Below are 18932 nucleotides of genomic sequence, written 5' to 3' on the forward strand. Positions count from 1 at the left end.
GATCAACTGGGCTTGTATTCACTGGAGTTCAGAAGAATGAGAGGGGACCTCATAGAAACATTTAAAATTCTGACGGGGTTAGACAGGTTAGATGCAGGAAGAATGTTCCCAATGTTGGGGAAGTCCAGAACCAGAGGTCACAGTCTAAGGATAAGGGGTAAGCCATTTAGGACCGAGATGCGGAGGAACTTCTTCACCCAGAGAGTGGTGAACCTGTGGAATTCTCTACCACAGAAAGTTGTTGAGGCCAATTCACTAAATATATTCAAAAAGGAGTTAGATGAGGTCCTTACTACTAGGGGGATCAAGGGGTATGGCGAGAAAGCAGGAATGGGGTACTGAAGTTGAATGTTCAGCCATGAACTCATTGAATGGCGGTGCAGGCTAGAAGGGCCGAATGGCCTACTCCTGCACCTATTTTCTATGCTTCTATGTTTCTATGTGACCTCTGGTTCTGGACTTCCCCAACATTGGGAACATTCTTCCTGCATCTAACCTGTCTAACCCCGTCAGAATTTTAAATGTTTCTATGAGGTCCCCTCTCATTCTTCTGAACTCCAGTGAATACAAGCCCAGTTGATCCAGTCTTTCTTGATAGGTCAGTCCCGCCATCCCGGGAATCAGTCTGGTGAACCTTCGCTGCACTCCCTCAATAGCAAGAATGTCCTTCCTCAGGTTAGGAGACCAAAACTGTACACAATACTCCAGGTGTGGCCTCACCAATGCCCTGTACAACTGTAGCAACACCTCCTTGCCCCTGTCCTCAAATCCCCTTGCTATGAAGGCCAACATGCCATTTGCTTTCTTAACCGCCTGCTGCACCTGCATGCCAACCTTCAATGACTGATGTACCATGACACCCAGGTCTCTTTGCACCTCCCCTTTTCCTAATCTGTCACCATTCAGATAATAGTCTGTCTCTCTGTTTTTACCACCAAAGTGGATAACCTCACATTTATCCACATTATACTTCATGGTGTAGTGTGGGCTGGTCCGTGCTGCCCCTGGGCCCCTGGCCCCAAACTCACACCTCCCTTGGGCCCCGATCACATCCCTCCACAGTCTCTCTCAGCTCTTTCGCCCCGACCTGACCACTTCTGCTGCACCTGCCCACGTGCCAATCACCGACCTGGACCTTGCTGACGTCACACTTTGCTGCCGTTGCCCTCCAGCACCAGCTCGCGCTGTACCTTGTAGTGGCATGCCTCCATGCTGCTCCCAGGCTGCTGCTCGCTGCTCCTTTTATGGCCCCGACCTGCCGCTGATGGTCTCTCGCTTGTTGTAACGCTTGTTGTAATGTGTGATAACCGTGAGGAGCTCAAATTCTTTCTGCTACGTTTCTAAGTGTGCATTTTTCCCCATCTAGATTTCTATGTGAAGATAAGAATGGAAACCAAGGATGGGTTGTTTGACAAGAAGAAGACGCGGCCTCTGAAATCTGTGAATGGTCAGGTGAAATGGGGAGAAACGTTTCTCTTCCCTGTTGTCCAAAATGAGCTCCATCTTCAGAGAGTCAATTTCTGCCTGCAGCTGTACAGCAGAAGTTCTGTCCGAAGAAAACACCACTTGGGCCAGGTAATGTCTACTAATTCAGTTCGGTTGGAAATATTTATGGATTGGAATCCAGCCCAAATGTAATGAATGTTTCAAGCCATTGTTCCAAACTTGTTTTCAATCAGAGGGCTGGATGTCCCAACTAGTAGACAAGGGGCTGCATTTTAGGTTTTTCTGTTTTCAGGGCAAAAGCTGAAGCAGGGCGGGAAAGTTACCGACTGGGAATAGTTTGCGCTTTAGTACATAGGTTTGGGCATCTCAGCTCTGTGTCGGGGGGCGCAGCGCTAAGAAAGGTGTTGTATAACCTTTTGTGACACAAGGATGGGAATCTCGCGAATTAAAGTGCCGGGCCGTGTGCACTCCGAGAGAAGCCTGGGGGGAAAAAAACCTTTAAAAAACCCCCACAAACATTACCCACGCCACCATAACACAAACAATTAGAAGATCAAACACTAGCTCATCGCCCAGAATTACTCCACTGAATCAATTCCTTATCTGCTGCAGTTGTTCAACGTTTATGGTTTCTGCATTATAGAATGACCTGAGCCCATCAATCTTCTGCATTAGCTGCAACACTTTCATATGATTGAGATTGTTGAATCCTTTACTCTTAAACATAATCACACGAGGCACGTAATGCAGACACAGTCACTCTGTGACCTTCATCTTTATTACCTGGACCAAGCAGTGCTGGCCCTGTGAGGGACCTCCCCTTATATACCTGAATCTCCAGGTAAGGAGTGTCTCCCACAAGTACACCCCTTGTGGTCAAGGGGTGCATTTCTAGTAAGTATGTACAGTATGTACAGTATGTAGTGGTTACCTGAGGGTTACAATTGTATAAGGGTTACAGTAGTGTGCTGGTTACATACATGACAGAGATTTGTAAGGTATGGGTGCAGTGAGATTAATTAGCACACCACATGCTGGGATCTTAAGGCACAATTCTGGAAGTAAAAGATATTCTTCTGATCTGGGTAATGAACATTCCTCAATGCTTTTCAGTTGTGTTTCAAAGCACCAGTGTGGTGCACTCCAGTACTGGTACTGAATTTTAGAGTCATGGGGGCCAAACTTCAGCCTCCCGATAAGGCACGTTACTGCCAGAAAGCAGCGGCCACTCGGTGGTGTGGAATAGCTGCCGGTTGCAAAATTCTCCCCGGTCACTTTTCTGGCGGTCCTCACTTCCGCCCGGCTGCTGCTAAACTCTCCTAAGTCTGTCATTAAAGTGCGCACCGCCGATCTCCCGCCCCGAAGCAAGATTTACTGTGAAAAATTTTGCGGCTGCCACTCGGTGCCCCCGACAGTTTTTTCTGTCGGTGCACTGTGTTTGCACTGTGTGTAAAATGGCAGTGCGGCCTCAATTAAAGGGGAGGCCAATGAGCAGCCTGGCAACCCCTCTTGGTGGCCCAGTGAACCTAACTAAAATAATCGCAGAGCTCATAGTGGTTCTCCCCTTTAAGTGAAGGAGAAAGACGTGGTGACGGGCCAGCGTGATGACATCACCAGCGCCACGCTGATGACCAGTGACGGACACACCGCCCGCCCCCCACCACTTCCGCCCACATTATGACCGACTTCCCACCCCCCCCCCCCCGCTGGAAAAAAAGACAAAGGGCTCAATTTTCCCCAGTGATTTGAGCCTTTTTTTGGAGCATGCTGCTCTTTTTGGCCTAAGTTGAACAACCACAGTTTCCCCAATCAACTTGCACCAGCATAACTCAGTTACGATCTTTTTAGGGCAGTTTTTTTTTCAGCCAAAGGGGGCGTAACCAGCCACCCACGCCAATTCTGGCCATTTAGGGAAGTTTGGCCAGCTGAGAGTTACTCCAGTTGTGCTTAGGCCAGTATATGTGGCCTCTCCAGAAAAACCTTCCGGAGAGTTAAGGAAATCGGTGCAGGTATGGAAATCGGTGCAGGTATGAAAATCGGTGCAGGTATGGAAATCGGTGCAGGTATGGAAATCGGTGCAGGTATGGAAATCGGTGCAGGTATGGAAATCGGTGCAGGTATGGAAATCAGCGCAGCAGATGCCCGGACACACTAAAAGAATTGAAAAATACATAGCAGCAACTTGCCGCCAACCCCACCCGAAGGGCTTGCCGGTCCGGTCCCATTCTTGGTCCCCATTTTCCCGGTCCGGTCCCATTCTCCGTCCCCGGATCATCCACACACACACAGAGAGAGAGAGAGAGATATTAGGACCTAGAATAGGACCGGACCAGCAAACCCTTCGGGCAGGGTTGGAGGTAAGTTGCTGCTATGTGTTTTTCAATTCTTTTAGTGTGTCCGGGCATCTTTTAATCTGTTGGGAGCTGGCTGTATGCTTCACTTTGCAGCCTCAGCTCACATTGTATCCCTGGTTACCATGGTAGCCAGATCTTTTTGGCGCAGATCAAGGCTTCACCCCCAAAACTAAAGGTCGGGTTACGCCACACCAAAATGAAGAAATCCAACGGGGAAACTTAGAATATTTTTTTTTGGCGTACTTAGGCCCCAAAAAATCAGGTGTAACTCTTCATGTATGCTTCGGGGAAAATTGAGCCCATTAAGCTGAATTTCACGCAAGAGGCCACTGCATCCACCGTGGCAGTGAAAACAGCTGAAACGGTAAGTGCAGCAGGGGTGAATTTCAGCCCTATGGAATTCTCCTGATTGGCACTTAGGACTGAAAGAGAAGCCAGTTCCTGCTGGTTGGTTTACTGAAAGACTCACTAACAACATTGCCTTAACAGCTCTCCAGCATCTATCAACCTCTCAATATCAATCCACGAGGTAAAACCAAATTCACTAATGTAATTTTACAGCAGGTCTCTGCCAAATTTCAAAATCTTCAAAAGAAAACATTTTGATCTCTTTCTCACACAAGTAGAGCAGACAAATTTATTCCTTCCTGTTGTCATCTATTCCTATTTTAGATCTTGCTGCAGGACTAGATTGTGCATGTACAGCACTGAACCTTGCCCTCTGTTTTTAAAAGTGATTTAATCTATTTCCTGTACACGGACATACCAATCCCTCAACAAATGTAGGTCAAGAAAGGAACTCCTTTATTTTTGATCTTCTATTCTTTAGCTGGTGGATTCCGATCTAAATCTCTATTTACTGCTTCAACTGGAGATAGTTCAGGTCATCGAGAATAATTTTGAGGGGTGGGGAAGTTGCTTTGGTAAATCACACAACATTACTGGAATCAGTTACGCTTGAATGTTTGCTTTACCCTTGAAGCTCTGATCTTGTCATGATTGAAACACTTAAGTTTCCCTCCAGTCATTTACTTAACAACAAAGCTGCCTTTCATTAAGGCTTCACTTAAATAGTCACGTAGCACTGAATAAAACGAACTATCCATTTCTGTCCTCCAGGTAAAACCCTGACTGAGTGTAAGGTGGCAGATGTCAACCATATCATTTTCATTGACACATTTTAAGTTATTTTTCCTTCAGTTTCCAAAGCTGATTTTCCATTCAGACTTCAAAGAGGTCTTTGTAGGCTGAGGCCTCACAGGTTACTACCCAAATAAGCATTAAGCCTGAAAGGGCTTGTATTACAGACTGTTAGTTCAGAACTCTCAAAATTGCATCAACTTTGCTCTTAGTGAATACCAGGGTTTGAGAGAACACATAACTTACATTCCAGCTGGCCTTGTTCTGTATTGCGGACTGTGACATAGTGTCCAATGTACCGTAGGGATGCTCTTTCACCCATCCAAGGTCAGCGAGCTACTGAACTCTAATGAAAGACAGAATCTGGATTGAAGTACATGAATTCAATGGCAAATACATTTGGAGAAGTGGCCTGTCTTGTGTTCAGTGCAGCATTGACTACTTTATGGGAATAAATGTCCTTTACCCAACAATTATGAGTATGAGAGATAGACTTTTGCTTGACCAGGCTAATACAACAAGACATCATGCATCTGAACCCAAAAAAGGGGCTGTTGTTTTTTTTTTACTGTGCTAAATCTGAATCTTCGGATATCTCAGAAATGGTATGTTGGGACCTCTGCTGTTTCGCATTTATGTTAGTAATCTGAACACAAACTCAATGAAAGCTGACCAAATGCAGATAAGACCATTGCGGAGTGGGGGTGGGGGTTTGGATGGGAAGGGCAAGTGAATCTGTAGAGGCATGAACTAGGTAAAATTAGGCAGCTGACCAAGTGGCGGTTGCAATTCGATAGAGACAAGGGTAAAGTATTGCAAGTTGAAAAGAAAAACAGAGTGACATTCACTGTGAAGGTTGTGTAAATAAGTACAGGTGAACCCGCCGCACTTAACAAATGGAAAAAGAATATTCAATTATAGACCCAACAGATTAAAAAAAATCAGTGGATGTGATACTAAAACAGTCCAGTCTGTTGGACAGATCGTACCTGGAGAGCTAACTCCTTGAGTTCTGGTCACAGAGAAACAAGGTCAATGTTTTCCACACAAGAGATTGATGTGCAAAGTTAGAGCACATGGGATTGGGGGTAGTGTACTGACATGGATTGAGAACTGGTTGTCAGACAGGAAGCAAAGAGTAGGAGTAAATGGGTACTTTTCAGAATGGCAGGCAGTGACTAGTGGGGTACCGCAAGGTTCTGTGCTTGGGCCCCAGCTGTTTACACTGTACATTAATGATTTAGACGAGGGGATTAAATGTAGTATCTCCAAATTTGCAGATGACACTAAGTTGGGTGGCAGTGTGAGCTGCGAGGAGGATGCTGTGAGGCTGCAGAGCGACTTGGATAGGTTAGGTGAGTGGGCAAATGCATGGCAGATGAAGTATAATGTGGATAAATGTGAGGTTATCCACTTTGGTGGTAAAAACAGAGAGACAGACTATTATCTGAATGGTGACAGATTAGGAAAAGGGGAGGTGCAAAGAGACCTGGGTGTCATGGTACATCAGTCATTGAAGGTTGGCATGCAGGTGCAGCAGGCGGTTAAGAAAGCAAATGGCATGTTGGCCTTCATAGCAAGGGGATTTGAGTACAGGGGCAGGGAGGTGTTGCTACAGTTGTACAGGGCATTGGTGAGGCCACACCTGGAGTATTGTGTACAGTTTTGGTCTCCTAACCTGAGGAAGGACATTCTTGCTATTGAGGGAGTGCAGCGAAGGTTCACCAGACTGATTCCCGGGATGGCGGGACTGACCTATCGAGAAAGACTGGATCAACTGGGCTTGTATTCACTGGAGTTCAGAAGAATGAGAGGGGACCTCATAGAAACATTTTAAATTCTGACGGGGTTAGACAGGTTAGATGCAGGAAGAATGTTCCCAATGTTGGGGAAGTCCAGAACCAGAGGTCACAGTCTAAGGATAAGGGGTAAGCCATTTAGGACCGAGATGCGGAGGAACTTCTTCACCCAGAGAGTGGTGAACTTGTGGAATTCTCTACCACAGAAAGTTGTTGAGGCCAATTCACTAAATATATTCAAAAAGGAGTTAGATGAGGTCCTTACTACTAGGGGGATCAAGGGGTATGGCGAGAAAGCAGGAATGGGGTACTGAAGTTGAATGTTCAGCCATGAACTCATTGAATGGCGGTGCAGGCTAGAAGGGCCGAATGGCCTACTCCTGCACCTATTTTATATGTTTCTATGTTTCTATGTTTAAACCACAGGGCTGGTGCAGAGAAAAGCCATAAGGTGCATTTCTAGCACCAGGTAACTTCTGAGGAAAGATGGATAAACTTGGGCTCTCGACTTTGAAAGGAGGTGATAAAGAAGACCTCAGAGGTATCTTTAGATAGATCGGGAGCATGACTTCAAGTTAAGCTGTGACATTAGAACTTGGAGATACAGATTCAAGTAGGCAGAGGGCATTTTTGGGACTGATATCTGGTATCAGCAGCTTGACCGACACTTCAAATAAACCTCTGGGTTTGATTGTGGAGGCAACAAGCCTGGAATCGTTTTAAGAAACAGTTGAATGTTGTGATGGGGAAAACTTTGGCGCTTTCTTTTATTGGATGGATGAGGGAGGATGGGCCGAATGGCCTACCTCGTCCTTATTTATCTTGTGATCATTTTTGCACTTCAAGTCATCCGTGGAAATTGTATATGTGCCCATTTTATCTGTGCTGTGTTTCGGAATATAGTGACGTTTTAACAGGTTGAACTACAGCATGGGGACAGGGAGAGACCCCAGGAGGAGTGAGCCTGCCTTTTTCCACCCATGTGCCTCCTGGTAACTGCCTCCGCAGTACTGGCAGAGATTGCACAGGTCAACTACAGGAGGTGTGTGGCCTGGGGAGAAAATATTATTTTGTTGTTGATCATATCAAATGCCTTGAAGAAAAACCTCATACAAAGCCATTCCACTGAAAGGTGAACAATGCAAGTGTTCCAGTTAAGCCCTGTATTATAACTTGAAGCAACACAACTGATTAGAGAACTATATTAATTCTGCTTTGCAAAATGTTCAAGCCTTTTAGTAAAGAAGAAACATTGCCACTATTTTGCCTGCTTATCTTATAGAAAACTGCAGTGATCCAGGTTTCTCTCTTTCCTGCCACCCCAATTTTCTCCCTCCTTTCCTTGCCATGCCGGACTATGGCTCCTTTGACTCCCCCTGGTACCTCACCCAAGGACTAATTCTTTGTGAGCCTAGTTGTTAAATATCAGTGGTTCAAGCTGGGTCTGGTTTTGTTCTGTTCTATTCTCCTCACTATCCAGGGATCTCCTGTAGCATGTGATTGGGAGCAGGAACCTTTGCTGACCTATCCTGTCCTCTCCTGTGTCATGTAATTCGGGGACCATTGTGGCCATTCCATGTCATCAATCGTCACCCCGAGCTGAGATCAGCTCGCTCTGCACAGACTCTGATCCAACCTGAATGGTTCAGTATTGGACCAGGTACGACCAAGCCATTGAGGCAGTAGCCAAGACTTGCTGATTTTCTGGTTATGCTGATAGGGTCAGATGAAGTAAGAAGGGAGGAGGCTCATGTGGGGTAGAGACCAGTTGGGCCAAATGGCCTGTTACTGTGCTGTAAATTCTATGTGTGCTTTTAAAGCTAAAATATTTAAGAAATTATCATCTATGGTTTTCAAACACAATCTTCAGGCATGCTAATGCAAATTACATTTTTAAACATTATTCACAAGCAACACCATCCCTATTTCCAATATTCATTTGTATTTATATAGCTGTGGATCTTTAATATTTTTCAAGTGAAGATACCCACTGGTGTGGAGCTGAACATGTATGGCTGCTGTGTTTGTCTGTCTGACTGTCACTGCACTTATAGAATCATAGAAATTTATAGCACGGAAAGAGGCTATTTCGGCCCATCGTATCCACGCCGGCCGACCAAGAGCTATCTATCCTAAACCCACTTCCCAGCTCTTGGTCCGTAGCCCTGTAGGTTATGGCACTTCAAGTGCATATCCAAATATTTTTTAAATGTGGTGAGGGTTTCTGCCTCAACCACCCTTTCAGGCAGTGAGTTCCAGACCCCCACCACCATCTGGGTAAAGACATTTCCCCTCATATCTTCTCTATACCTCCCCCCAATTATTTTAAATCTATTCCCCCTGATTGTTGACCCCTCTGCCAAGGTAAATGGGTTCATTTTATCCATTCTATCCAAGCACCTCATAATTTTATACACCTCAATCAGGTCTCCCCTCAGCCTCCTCTGTTCCAAAGAAAATCAACCCAGCATCTCCAATCTTTCATCATAGCCAAAATTCTCCAGTCCACGCAACATTCTTGTAAATTTCCTCTGCACCCTTTCCAGTGCAATCATATCTTTCCTGTAATGTGATGACCAGAACTGCACACAGTACTCCAGCTGCAGCCTAACTAGTGTTTTATACAGTTGAAGCATAACGTCCTTGCTCTTGTATTCCATTCCTCGACTAATAAAGGCAAGTATTCCATATGCCTTCTTAACCACCTTATCTACCTGGCCTGCTACCTTCAGGGATCTGTGGACCTGCACTCCAAGGTCCCTTTATTCCTCTACACTTTTCAGTGTCGTACCATTTAATGTGTATTCCCTTGCCTTATTAGACCTCCCCAAATGCATTACCTCACACTTATCCGGATTGAATTCCATTTGCCACTGTTCTGGCCACCTGACTAGTAGATTGATATCCTCCTGCAGTCCACAGCTTTCTTCTTCATTATCAACAACCCAGCTTATTTTAGTGTAATCTTCAAACTTCTTAATCATACCCCCAACATTTAAGTCAAAGTCATTGATATATATCACAGAAAGCAAGGGACCCAGCATTGAGTCCTGCGGAACCCAACTGGATACAGCCTTCCAGTCACAAAAACATCTAGCAACCATTACCTTTTGCTTCCTGCCTCTGAGCCAATTTTGGATCCCATGGGCTTTTATTTTCGTGTCCAGTCTGCCATGCGGCACCGTATCAAAAGCTTTAATGAAATCCATATATAGGACATCATACGCACTGCCCTCATCGAGCCTCCTGGTTACCTCCTCGAAAAATTCAATCAAGTTAGTCAGACACGACCTTGCCTTTAACAAATCCATGCTGACTGTCCTTGATTAATCCATGTCTTTCCAGATTTATCCTGTCCCTCAGGATTTTTTCTAATAATTTTCCCATCACTGAGGTTAAACTGACTGTCCTGTAATTACTCGGTCTATCCCTTTCTCCCTTTTTAAACAAAGGTACAATATTTGTAACCTCCAGTCCTCTAGCACCACACGTGTAGCCAGAGAGGATTGGAAAATGATCGTCGGAGCCTCTGCTATTTCCTCTTTTGCTTCTCTTAACAGCCTGGGATACATTTCATCCAGGCCTGGGGATTTATCCACTTTCAAAGCTGCTAAGCCCCTTAATACTTCCTCTCTCACTATGTTTATCTCGTTTAATTCTGCCTTAATTTCTTGTATGTGAAGCACTTTGAGATATTTCTAAGATAAGACGAGGACCTATATAAATGCAATCCTAGTTTCTATCCCTGAATTGCCTTATCAAGATGACCGCAGTATTCATATCATTATCATGTGACTGACTCACCCTTCCAAGAGGAAACAAAAACTATTGATATTAGAACTATTTTCATGGGGTTGGGCCTAAGCCAGAAAACATCTGCACGGAAGCTGAATAAAATTGGTGACCGCTTAGTTTAACCTTAAATCTAGATCTGTAGATTGTATGGAAGCCAGCAATCTAAAAAGGATTGTCTCTTTTGAGTTTTGAAAATCCAGGACATTGAGTTTTTAACTTTGCAAAGAAGATCGGATACTGTTAAGGAATGTGTCATAGAAAGGAGGCCATTCAGTCCATCGTTTCTGTTATGTCTTTAATGCTCTTATGAATGACTCCACAAGGTCTAGTATTGTACTTGAACTGTTGTGACCTTAGTCCCATTTATTGTAACTCCAGAGTGAGGCACAAGCATGGTAGGCAGCCTTTTATACTGGGCCCTGCACACATATGCAGGTGACCCTCAGGTCTCCCACCACAGTGCCCTCTGGTGGCACACCTTATGTGACTATACAGTTAGTATACATGGTCTACATACTTGGCAGTTTCTTTGCCAGCTCTTTGTAAGAGCTAGTCCCACTCCCCTGCTTTTTCCCCATAAACCGACAAATTGTTCCTTTTGAAGTATTCATCCAATTCCCTTTTGAAAGTTACTATTGAATTTGCTTTCACCACCATCAGAACAAATCGTTGTGTTTAAAACAAAAAACAATAAATTCTCCTCATCTCCCGTGGTTCTTTTACCAGTTATCTTAAATCTGTGCCCTCTGGTTACCAACCCTCCTGCCAGTGGAAAAAGTTTCTCGTGTCTACTCCATCAAAACCCCGATAAACTCTGTGGTGATCTGCCTCTGGGCCTCTGTCAAACCCACTCTAAAGCTAGCAGCTGGGAGATGCAGAAAGGAATTGGGGCGTCACATTGATGCTTCTTGCAACATGTGGAATGACATGAAGTTGCTGTACTTGCATCTTAGATATGAGTCTTATTCCTTCAGATTTTAATTATTGTTGGAGATTTAATTTTAATTTTTTTTTAAACTTTTCCTTTCCGTCTTTTTTTTTATATCTCTTTCTCAATCCCTTCTTTCTTTCCCTCTTTAAATCACATTGTGTACATGATTTGGCATTGAATTAAAGTCTGTGGGTAAGTGTAAATGCAATGAGCAGCTAGTGCTGTGCTGACTGCAAAATCCAAGCCATGAGGACAGCTGACCAACGGCTTGGTCAAAGAGCAAGGGTTTAAGGAACGTACTAAAGGAGGGGCGAGAGAGAGGCGGAAAAGTTTAAGGAGGGAATTCCAGAGCTTGGGGCCTGCACAGCTGAAGGCATGGCCACCAATGGCGAACAATGAGATCCACGGTTCCCATGGGTACAAGAGAGAGAATGGTGACGTGACACACATGTGTCTCAGAGGTCCCTTGCTTTAAGTTAGGTATGTGGTATCAACTGACTGCTGCACCTCTCTAGCTGCTGATTAATTAAAGGATCTTTCAGAAACAGCATTGGTGCTATTTCTTCAGCGATTTGAGGTGTTTACTGTATATGGTCTACTGCAAGATCCTGCAAATCCACTGGGAGGATAGATGCACCAACGTCAGTGTTCTCGATCAGGCCAACATTCCCAGCATCAAAGCACTGACCACACTCGACCAGCTCCGTTGGGGGGGGGCACATCATCCGCATGCCCGATACTAGACTCCCAAAGCAAGCATTCCACTCAGAATTCCTACATGGCAAGCGATCCTTAGGTGGGCAGAGGAAACATTTCAAGGACACCTTCAAAGCCTCCTTAATAAAGTGCAACATCCTTACCGATCCCTGGCCAAAGATTGCCCAAAGTGGAGGAAGTGCATCCGGGAGGGCGCTGAGCACCTCGTGTTTTGTCGCCGAGATCAAGCAGAAACCAAGCGCAGGCAGCGGAAGGAGCGTGTGGAAAACCAGTCCCACCCACCCCTTCCTTCAACCACTGTCTACCCCATCTGTGACAGGGACTGTAATTCCCGTATTGGACTGTTCATTCACCTGAAAACTCACTTTTAGAGTGGAAGCAAGTCTTCCTCGATTTCGAGGGACTGCCTATGATGATGATGATGATTTGATTAAAAACACTTTGATAGTTTCCGTATGCCATTCTCCTTTTAGTGCTGCTTGTTGATGGTGTAAATTGGCAATTGTCCTTCGTAATGTCACTGGTAATAGTAAATGCTTCTGATGATCGCACGGGCTGGGTAAGATTTGCTGGACAATATTTTTTTGGGGGAGGGGTTATTCCCCTCCATGATGCATTACAGGTGTTTAATTATAGAATGATTATCAGTAAAGCTTTTGTTATATAGAACATATTTTCATTTTGGCAGCCAGCAAAAATACTGACGGGCATTTATTTAAGGAATGCTCCAGGCTGAAGGTTCACAGCAAATTAAACCCAATGTTACCGGCAACAGCCAGAAGTCTGGCAAACCTCCTTGTCTGTTTATATTATTCAAAGACATGAACGATGAAATGGGAGTTAATGACAGGATGGTTGGATGCCGGTGTGGGTAATGATTTATTTGAAGAGCAGATTGTTACAGCAGCCTTGAGTGTGGGGGGCAGAGCACGTGGACAGGGAACGAATGATAACGTCGGTGAGTGTCGAGCAGGGGACGAACTGGAGGGAGAAGGATGGTCTTGATGTGCGAGTTGAAAAAATCCATGCACCCCTATCAGTCGATGTCGGAGATGAAAATGGGAAGGTTAGAGAAAAGTAGGGGTGGGCCGGTGGTTTGGGAGGATGTTTATCATTCAGAGGAAGAGCATGGGGGGGGGGGTCTTTCCTCCACTGTACACGCCCCCCCCCCCCCCCATCCAACTCTGCATAATTCTGGAGCATTGAGAAGATTTGGGTGAGGAGTGAGACTTTTTTATGCATTAGGTGGTTGAGCCAGATCTGGTGGTCAACAAGCGGTGCCAGTTGTGCACCAAACACACTTCCTGTGGTACTCTGACTCACAGATACAGAAGTGGGAATTATACCGGGGGATTGAAACAGTGAGGAACTTGGATCTGTTACGGCAACACTTGGATCAGGACCAAAAAGACACTAGAAATATCGTCATTGTGAAAATGTGCCTTAGTGGTAGGAAAAAAAACAATGAGCCGTAAATTGTGGCATTTCCGGGTGTACGATGTGCGCACTAACCCGAAGAGGCCCCACAAATTCCGGGTTTAGGCACGTGAAGTGCATGTGCCTAAACCCGGCTCGGAGCTCGCGTTACTACGAATGAGAATACTACATTGTGATTGATGGTCCAGGCCCACGTGATCCCAGGATGCGTGTACACTCCTGGACTATGTAGGCCTCTGCGCTAGCCTGCGCACCTTGGCCTCGGACCAGAATTGCTTGTTCCTCCAAGACCACCAGTTACTTTTGTAAAAATAATTTTGGTCGGAAGCATTCTACTGCAATTTTTACCCAATGTATTTTAGAATCTAGCCCCAGGAACCCAGAATTCAGATGGGTATTAAAGAGGGAATTCTTATGATTCTCTGATTCTCACCCTTTCTCTATCCCCTACCCCAAAAACAGAAGCCTTGAACATAGTATTAACAATGCAGCTTGTTTCCCAACCGTGCTCGATGCTCGGGTTTCACGACCCTCAAATCCTTTCACCAATTGCCACAGTTGGGATTAGCTTTGTCTGCTCTTGCACCTGCAGGGATGGACAAGGTGAGAAGGGCCATCTGGCTCCTGTGCACATGTCTCTCTACTGTTGACTTTATCTTAAGTGATATTGCCATAACAGTAGAGAGGCCAGTGAATTGCAGCACTCTATCCTGCCCTACTCCTGCCCTTATTGCCTAAAGGAGGCTATGTATGATGAGGAATGTCCTAGTAGAGTGAAAGAAAATGGGCTGACTTCTGTCGACCCTGGGTATTTGAGTCATTTCAAAACCTTGCTTTCTTTTTTATTGCTTTTTAAAAAAAAACATGTGGCTGGGGAAACTAGAGCTGATAAAACTCGGCCCAGGCTCAGTTTAATAAGAATGGATGCTTCTCGATGATAATGATTCAGTTGTTTAACTGATGCAAAGAGATCAGTTTAATAATATAAGAACATAAGAATTAGGAGTAGGCCATTCGGCCCCTTGAGTCTGCTCCACCATTCAATAAGATCATGGCTAATCTTTGACTTCAACTCCACTTTCCCGTCCGATCTCCACATCCCTTGATTCCCCTAGAGTCCAAAAATCTATCTAGCTCAGCCTTGAATATACTCCAAGACTCAGCATCCACAGCTCTCTGGGGCAGAGAATTCCAAAGATTCACAATCCTCTGTGTTATGTTCAGAATAACTCCACAAGACTGTATGCTGTAAGCTCAAACTGATGTGACCTTAGTCTCTTTAATCAAACTCCAGAGTGCTGAAGCTGCATGGCAGACAACCTTTTATACTCGCTTGCACGAGGTGTGCAGGTGCGCCCCCTGATGGCAAGTCTTACACTATTATAAAGTTTACATACATAACACTCTGAGTGAAGAAATTCCTCCTCATCTCGGTCTTAAACAGCCAACCCCTTATCCCAAGACTGTGCCCCCTAGTTCAAGACACTCCATCCAGGGGAGACAACCTCTCAGCATCCACCCTGTCAATCCCCCTAAGATTCTTCTATGCGAGTGTGTTTAACTGTGTATTGCCTGTGTTTGACTCTGACCTGGGTGCTCTTTTTTTTAATTTTTAGGTGGTGATCGGGTGGGACAGCACTGGAGAGGCTTTGGAACAGTGGAAAGATATGAGTGCAAACCCAGAGAAAGTTGTTATCAAGTGGCACAAGCTGAACCCCACCTGAAGCCACAGCATGATCCGAGCTGCACCGGTCCCAATCAGAGCTGCGCCACACAGGACTGGAACTGCAATACGAACTGTTTCTGTATCGTGTCTTTTAGAAGTAGATTCCACGGGGAATGTTAGTATGATGACGTTGCATTCTTGATTGTAAAACTTAGGACTTTGTTGGGTACTGAATACCAACGGCAAAAAAAGCTTGTTGGAGCACATTGCGGGACAGAGTTTGAAATTACCTGGTGATCTGTGAGCGTGACTTCCTGTGCCTTTGGGACTGTCTTCCTGCCTTGTAATGTGCTCCACACGGTATAATATACACAGACCTAATACTTACCATTGTCTTCATTTTTGGACCTTGGCCGACAATCAACGAAAGCATCCTTCGTTCATTGTGCCAATTGAATAACAGTGGACAACATTGGGATTCCTTTCCATGTATAGGGGACTATCACAGCTTCTGTGTGTATCTGTGTATATTATAAATAATAGCTTCGAAAAAAAACTGCACTTTTATATAAGTTAAGTAGAGGCTCTCAATTTGAGTCTTTTAGCTTTAAGCACAACTTGGGCATCAATTGCATGATCTGAGCATTCTGGAGATCGAAGACTTGGAGACCTTTCAATGAAGAATAAGAAGATTCCCACATTGAAGAACAGTCAGGTGTTTAATTTTACACTGCTGTAACGTTTTCTGTTCGGTGGGATATTTAGACGATGACTCCAATAGAAAATGAAGAATTTAATCTGAGCAGCACTCGTACATACTATTTGTAAGCTATTCTAATCGTTATTCTATAAGTAAAACAAAGTAGACAATATCTCTGAAAACCCAGGATAGTCTTATTAGTTTCATGATATGAGCATATTTTCTGCAAGCTGATTTTTGTCTCTTAAAAATCCCCTTCAGATTAGAAGCTGTCCATCTGAAGCGATGGTTGATTTCTGCTGCCACTGTGAAAATGGATGATGAATGTTTCTGGATTCTTTATCTGTATCTCTGCCTTGTATGTTCAGGCTGCTACCGTTACACAATTTGATACTTGCATGGCCTAGGAATCCAGCCGTACCTGTGGGCAGTGTACAGACATGCTGGGATATGCTGCCCATATCCTGTTCACCCAACACCCCTGTGCTCGCTGACCTACAATGGCAATGCCTCGATTTTAAAATTCTCATTCCTTGTTTTGAAATCCCTCCATGGCCTCGCCCCTCCCTACCTCTATAACCTCCTCCAGCCCTACAAGCCTTTGCGATCTCTGCGCTCCTCTAATTCTGGCCTCTTGATCATCCCAGATTTTAATCGCTCCACCATTGGTGGCCGTATCATCAGTTGCCTGGGTCCTAAGCTCTGGAATTCCCTGCCTTAACCTCTCTGCCTCTCTACCTCTCTCCTCTCCTTTTATTAAGCTCCTTAAAACCTACCTTATTGCCCAAGCTTTGACCATCTGTCCTGATATGTGGCTCGGTGTCAAATTTTGTTTGCTAACACTCCTATGAAGCACCTTGGGACTTTTTAAACCACGTTAAAGGTGCTATATAAATGCAAGTTTTTGATGATGTTCATCTCCATGCACCAATTTCCATTTCTGAACACTGCCCAGACCTAAAATGTACAGATCGGGATGAATTTACAGCCAGTTAAATGTCTGGGGTGTGTTTTCAGGCGTGCGGAAGCGGGAATGGCTCCATCGCATTATTGAGATGGGAAATGGAAACCGGGCGGAATGTAGATTGGCCTTAAACATGAAAATTCACCTCACTAGAAGTTACTGATTAGCTGTGTCTCAATTTGTGCGATTTGCACCTTTCTATATGCGCACTATGTGAAGAAATCCATTTTATTTGCACAAGTAATTTTTTCTAAAAATGCTTCAAAATATTTTTTTTCTTTCTCTCCTATTTGGATGGAAGTAGCTTGGGTCTGCAGTGACCATGGTCTTCCTGGAGCAGTTTGTTCATTGTAATAAAGCTTTGCAATACTGAATGTATAAACTGTACCGTAAAGCAGCTTGGCTTTTATCATTCTATTTATATAATACACAGATGATATTCTCAGCCTTCTCTGCTCAGTTACAGCAGCTCTGCGGAAAAAGAAAAGGAACCTATATTATTAAGGAGACATTAGAAATACCAAACTTGTGCGAGAGAAGAAAGGACTTGCATTTATGTAGCGCCTTTCATAAGAACATAAGAACATAAGAATTAGGAACAGGAGTAGGCCATCTAGCCCCTCGAGCCTGCTCCGCCATTCAACAAGATCATGGCTGATCTGGCCGTGGACTCAGCTCCACTTACCCGCCCGCTCCCCATAACCCTTAATTCCCTTATTGGTTAAAAATCTATCTATCTGTGACTTGAATGCATTCAATGAGCTAGCCTCAACTGCTTCCTTGGGCAGAGAATTCCACAGATTCACAACCCTCTGGGAGAAGAAATTCCTTCTCAACTCGGTCCTAAATTGGCTCCCCTGTATTTTGAGGCTGTGCCCCCTAGTTCTAGTCTCCCCAACCAGTGGAAACACCCTCTCTGCCTCTATCTTGTCTATCCCTTTCATTATTTTAAATGTTTCTATAAGATCACCCCTCATCCTTCTGAACTCCAACGAGTAAAGACTCAGTCTACTCAATCTATCATCATAAGGTAAGCCCCTCATCTCAGGAATCAGCCTAGTGAATCGTCTCTGTACCCCCTCCAAAGCTAGTATATCCTTCCTTCAGTAAGGTGACCAAAACTGCACGCAGTACTCCAGGTGCGGCCTCACCAATACCCTATACAGTTGCAGCAGGACCTCCCTGCTTTTGTACTCCATCCCTCTCGCAATGAAGGCCAACATTCCATTCACCTTCCTGATTACCTGCTGCACCTGCAAACTAACTTTTGGGGATTCATGCACAAGGACCCCCAGGTCCCTCTGCACTGCAGCATGTTGTAATTTCTCCCCATTCAAATAATATTCCCTTTTACTGTTTTTTTTCCCAAGGTGGATGACCTCACACTTTCCGACATTGTATTTCATACCCAATAAACCTGTTAACAATCCGCACTCAATGCCCCATCTATGGGGGGGGCGGTGGGGGGGTGGTTAAGGTCATCCATTTGTGCTTGGGTAAGGTCTTCAGCTGGGGGGGGGGATGCACTTGCACTGGGGTAAGGGACTTTGGCTGGAAATTGGTGACTTTTAGGGAAATCTATCCTCTGTGGCTTCTGAAGTTAAATTGGATCGAATTGCAAATTGGAAAGTCACTCAGAACTTGGACTGGGCGGTTCCAGTTACACATTCCAGAGGAACTTCAGGGTGTGGCTTATCCTCCAAGATGATCAATTAGCAATAGATCATGTGGTAATGGAGAGCCAATCAGAGAAACGGCTGCCTTTCAGTTAGTACAAATAAATGCATTCATAAATATTGGCCAGGACACCAGAGATAAGATAAGACAGCACCTCCAACAGTGCAGCATTCCCCCAAATCTGCACTGAAGTGTCAGCCTAGATTTTGTGCTCAAGTATCTGGAGTGGGACTTGAACCCACAGCCTTCTGACTCAGAGGCGCGCTGCTACTAATGTCCATGCACTTCATCGCTGTTAACAATCTG

General features: G+C 44.8%; 1 protein-coding gene across 2 annotated transcripts in view; it reads left to right on the forward strand.

Annotated features, from left to right (window-relative positions):
* LOC139263455 (tandem C2 domains nuclear protein) overlaps positions 1 to 18329 on the forward strand; it is a 71073-nt gene extending 52744 nt beyond the window's left edge. For both annotated transcript variants that reach the window (XM_070879573.1, XM_070879574.1), the window contains 2 exons: positions 1367 to 1575; positions 15236 to 18329. In XM_070879573.1, the coding sequence (XP_070735674.1) occupies positions 1367 to 1575; positions 15236 to 15343 (317 nt within the window). In that variant the 3' untranslated portion in view covers positions 15344 to 18329. The remainder of the gene's footprint in view (positions 1 to 1366; positions 1576 to 15235) is intronic.
* Positions 18330 to 18932: the final 603 nt, after the last annotated feature.

Source organism: Pristiophorus japonicus, chromosome 4 (genome assembly GCF_044704955.1).
Source record: "Pristiophorus japonicus isolate sPriJap1 chromosome 4, sPriJap1.hap1, whole genome shotgun sequence".
Taxonomy (NCBI): Eukaryota; Metazoa; Chordata; class Chondrichthyes; family Pristiophoridae; genus Pristiophorus; species Pristiophorus japonicus.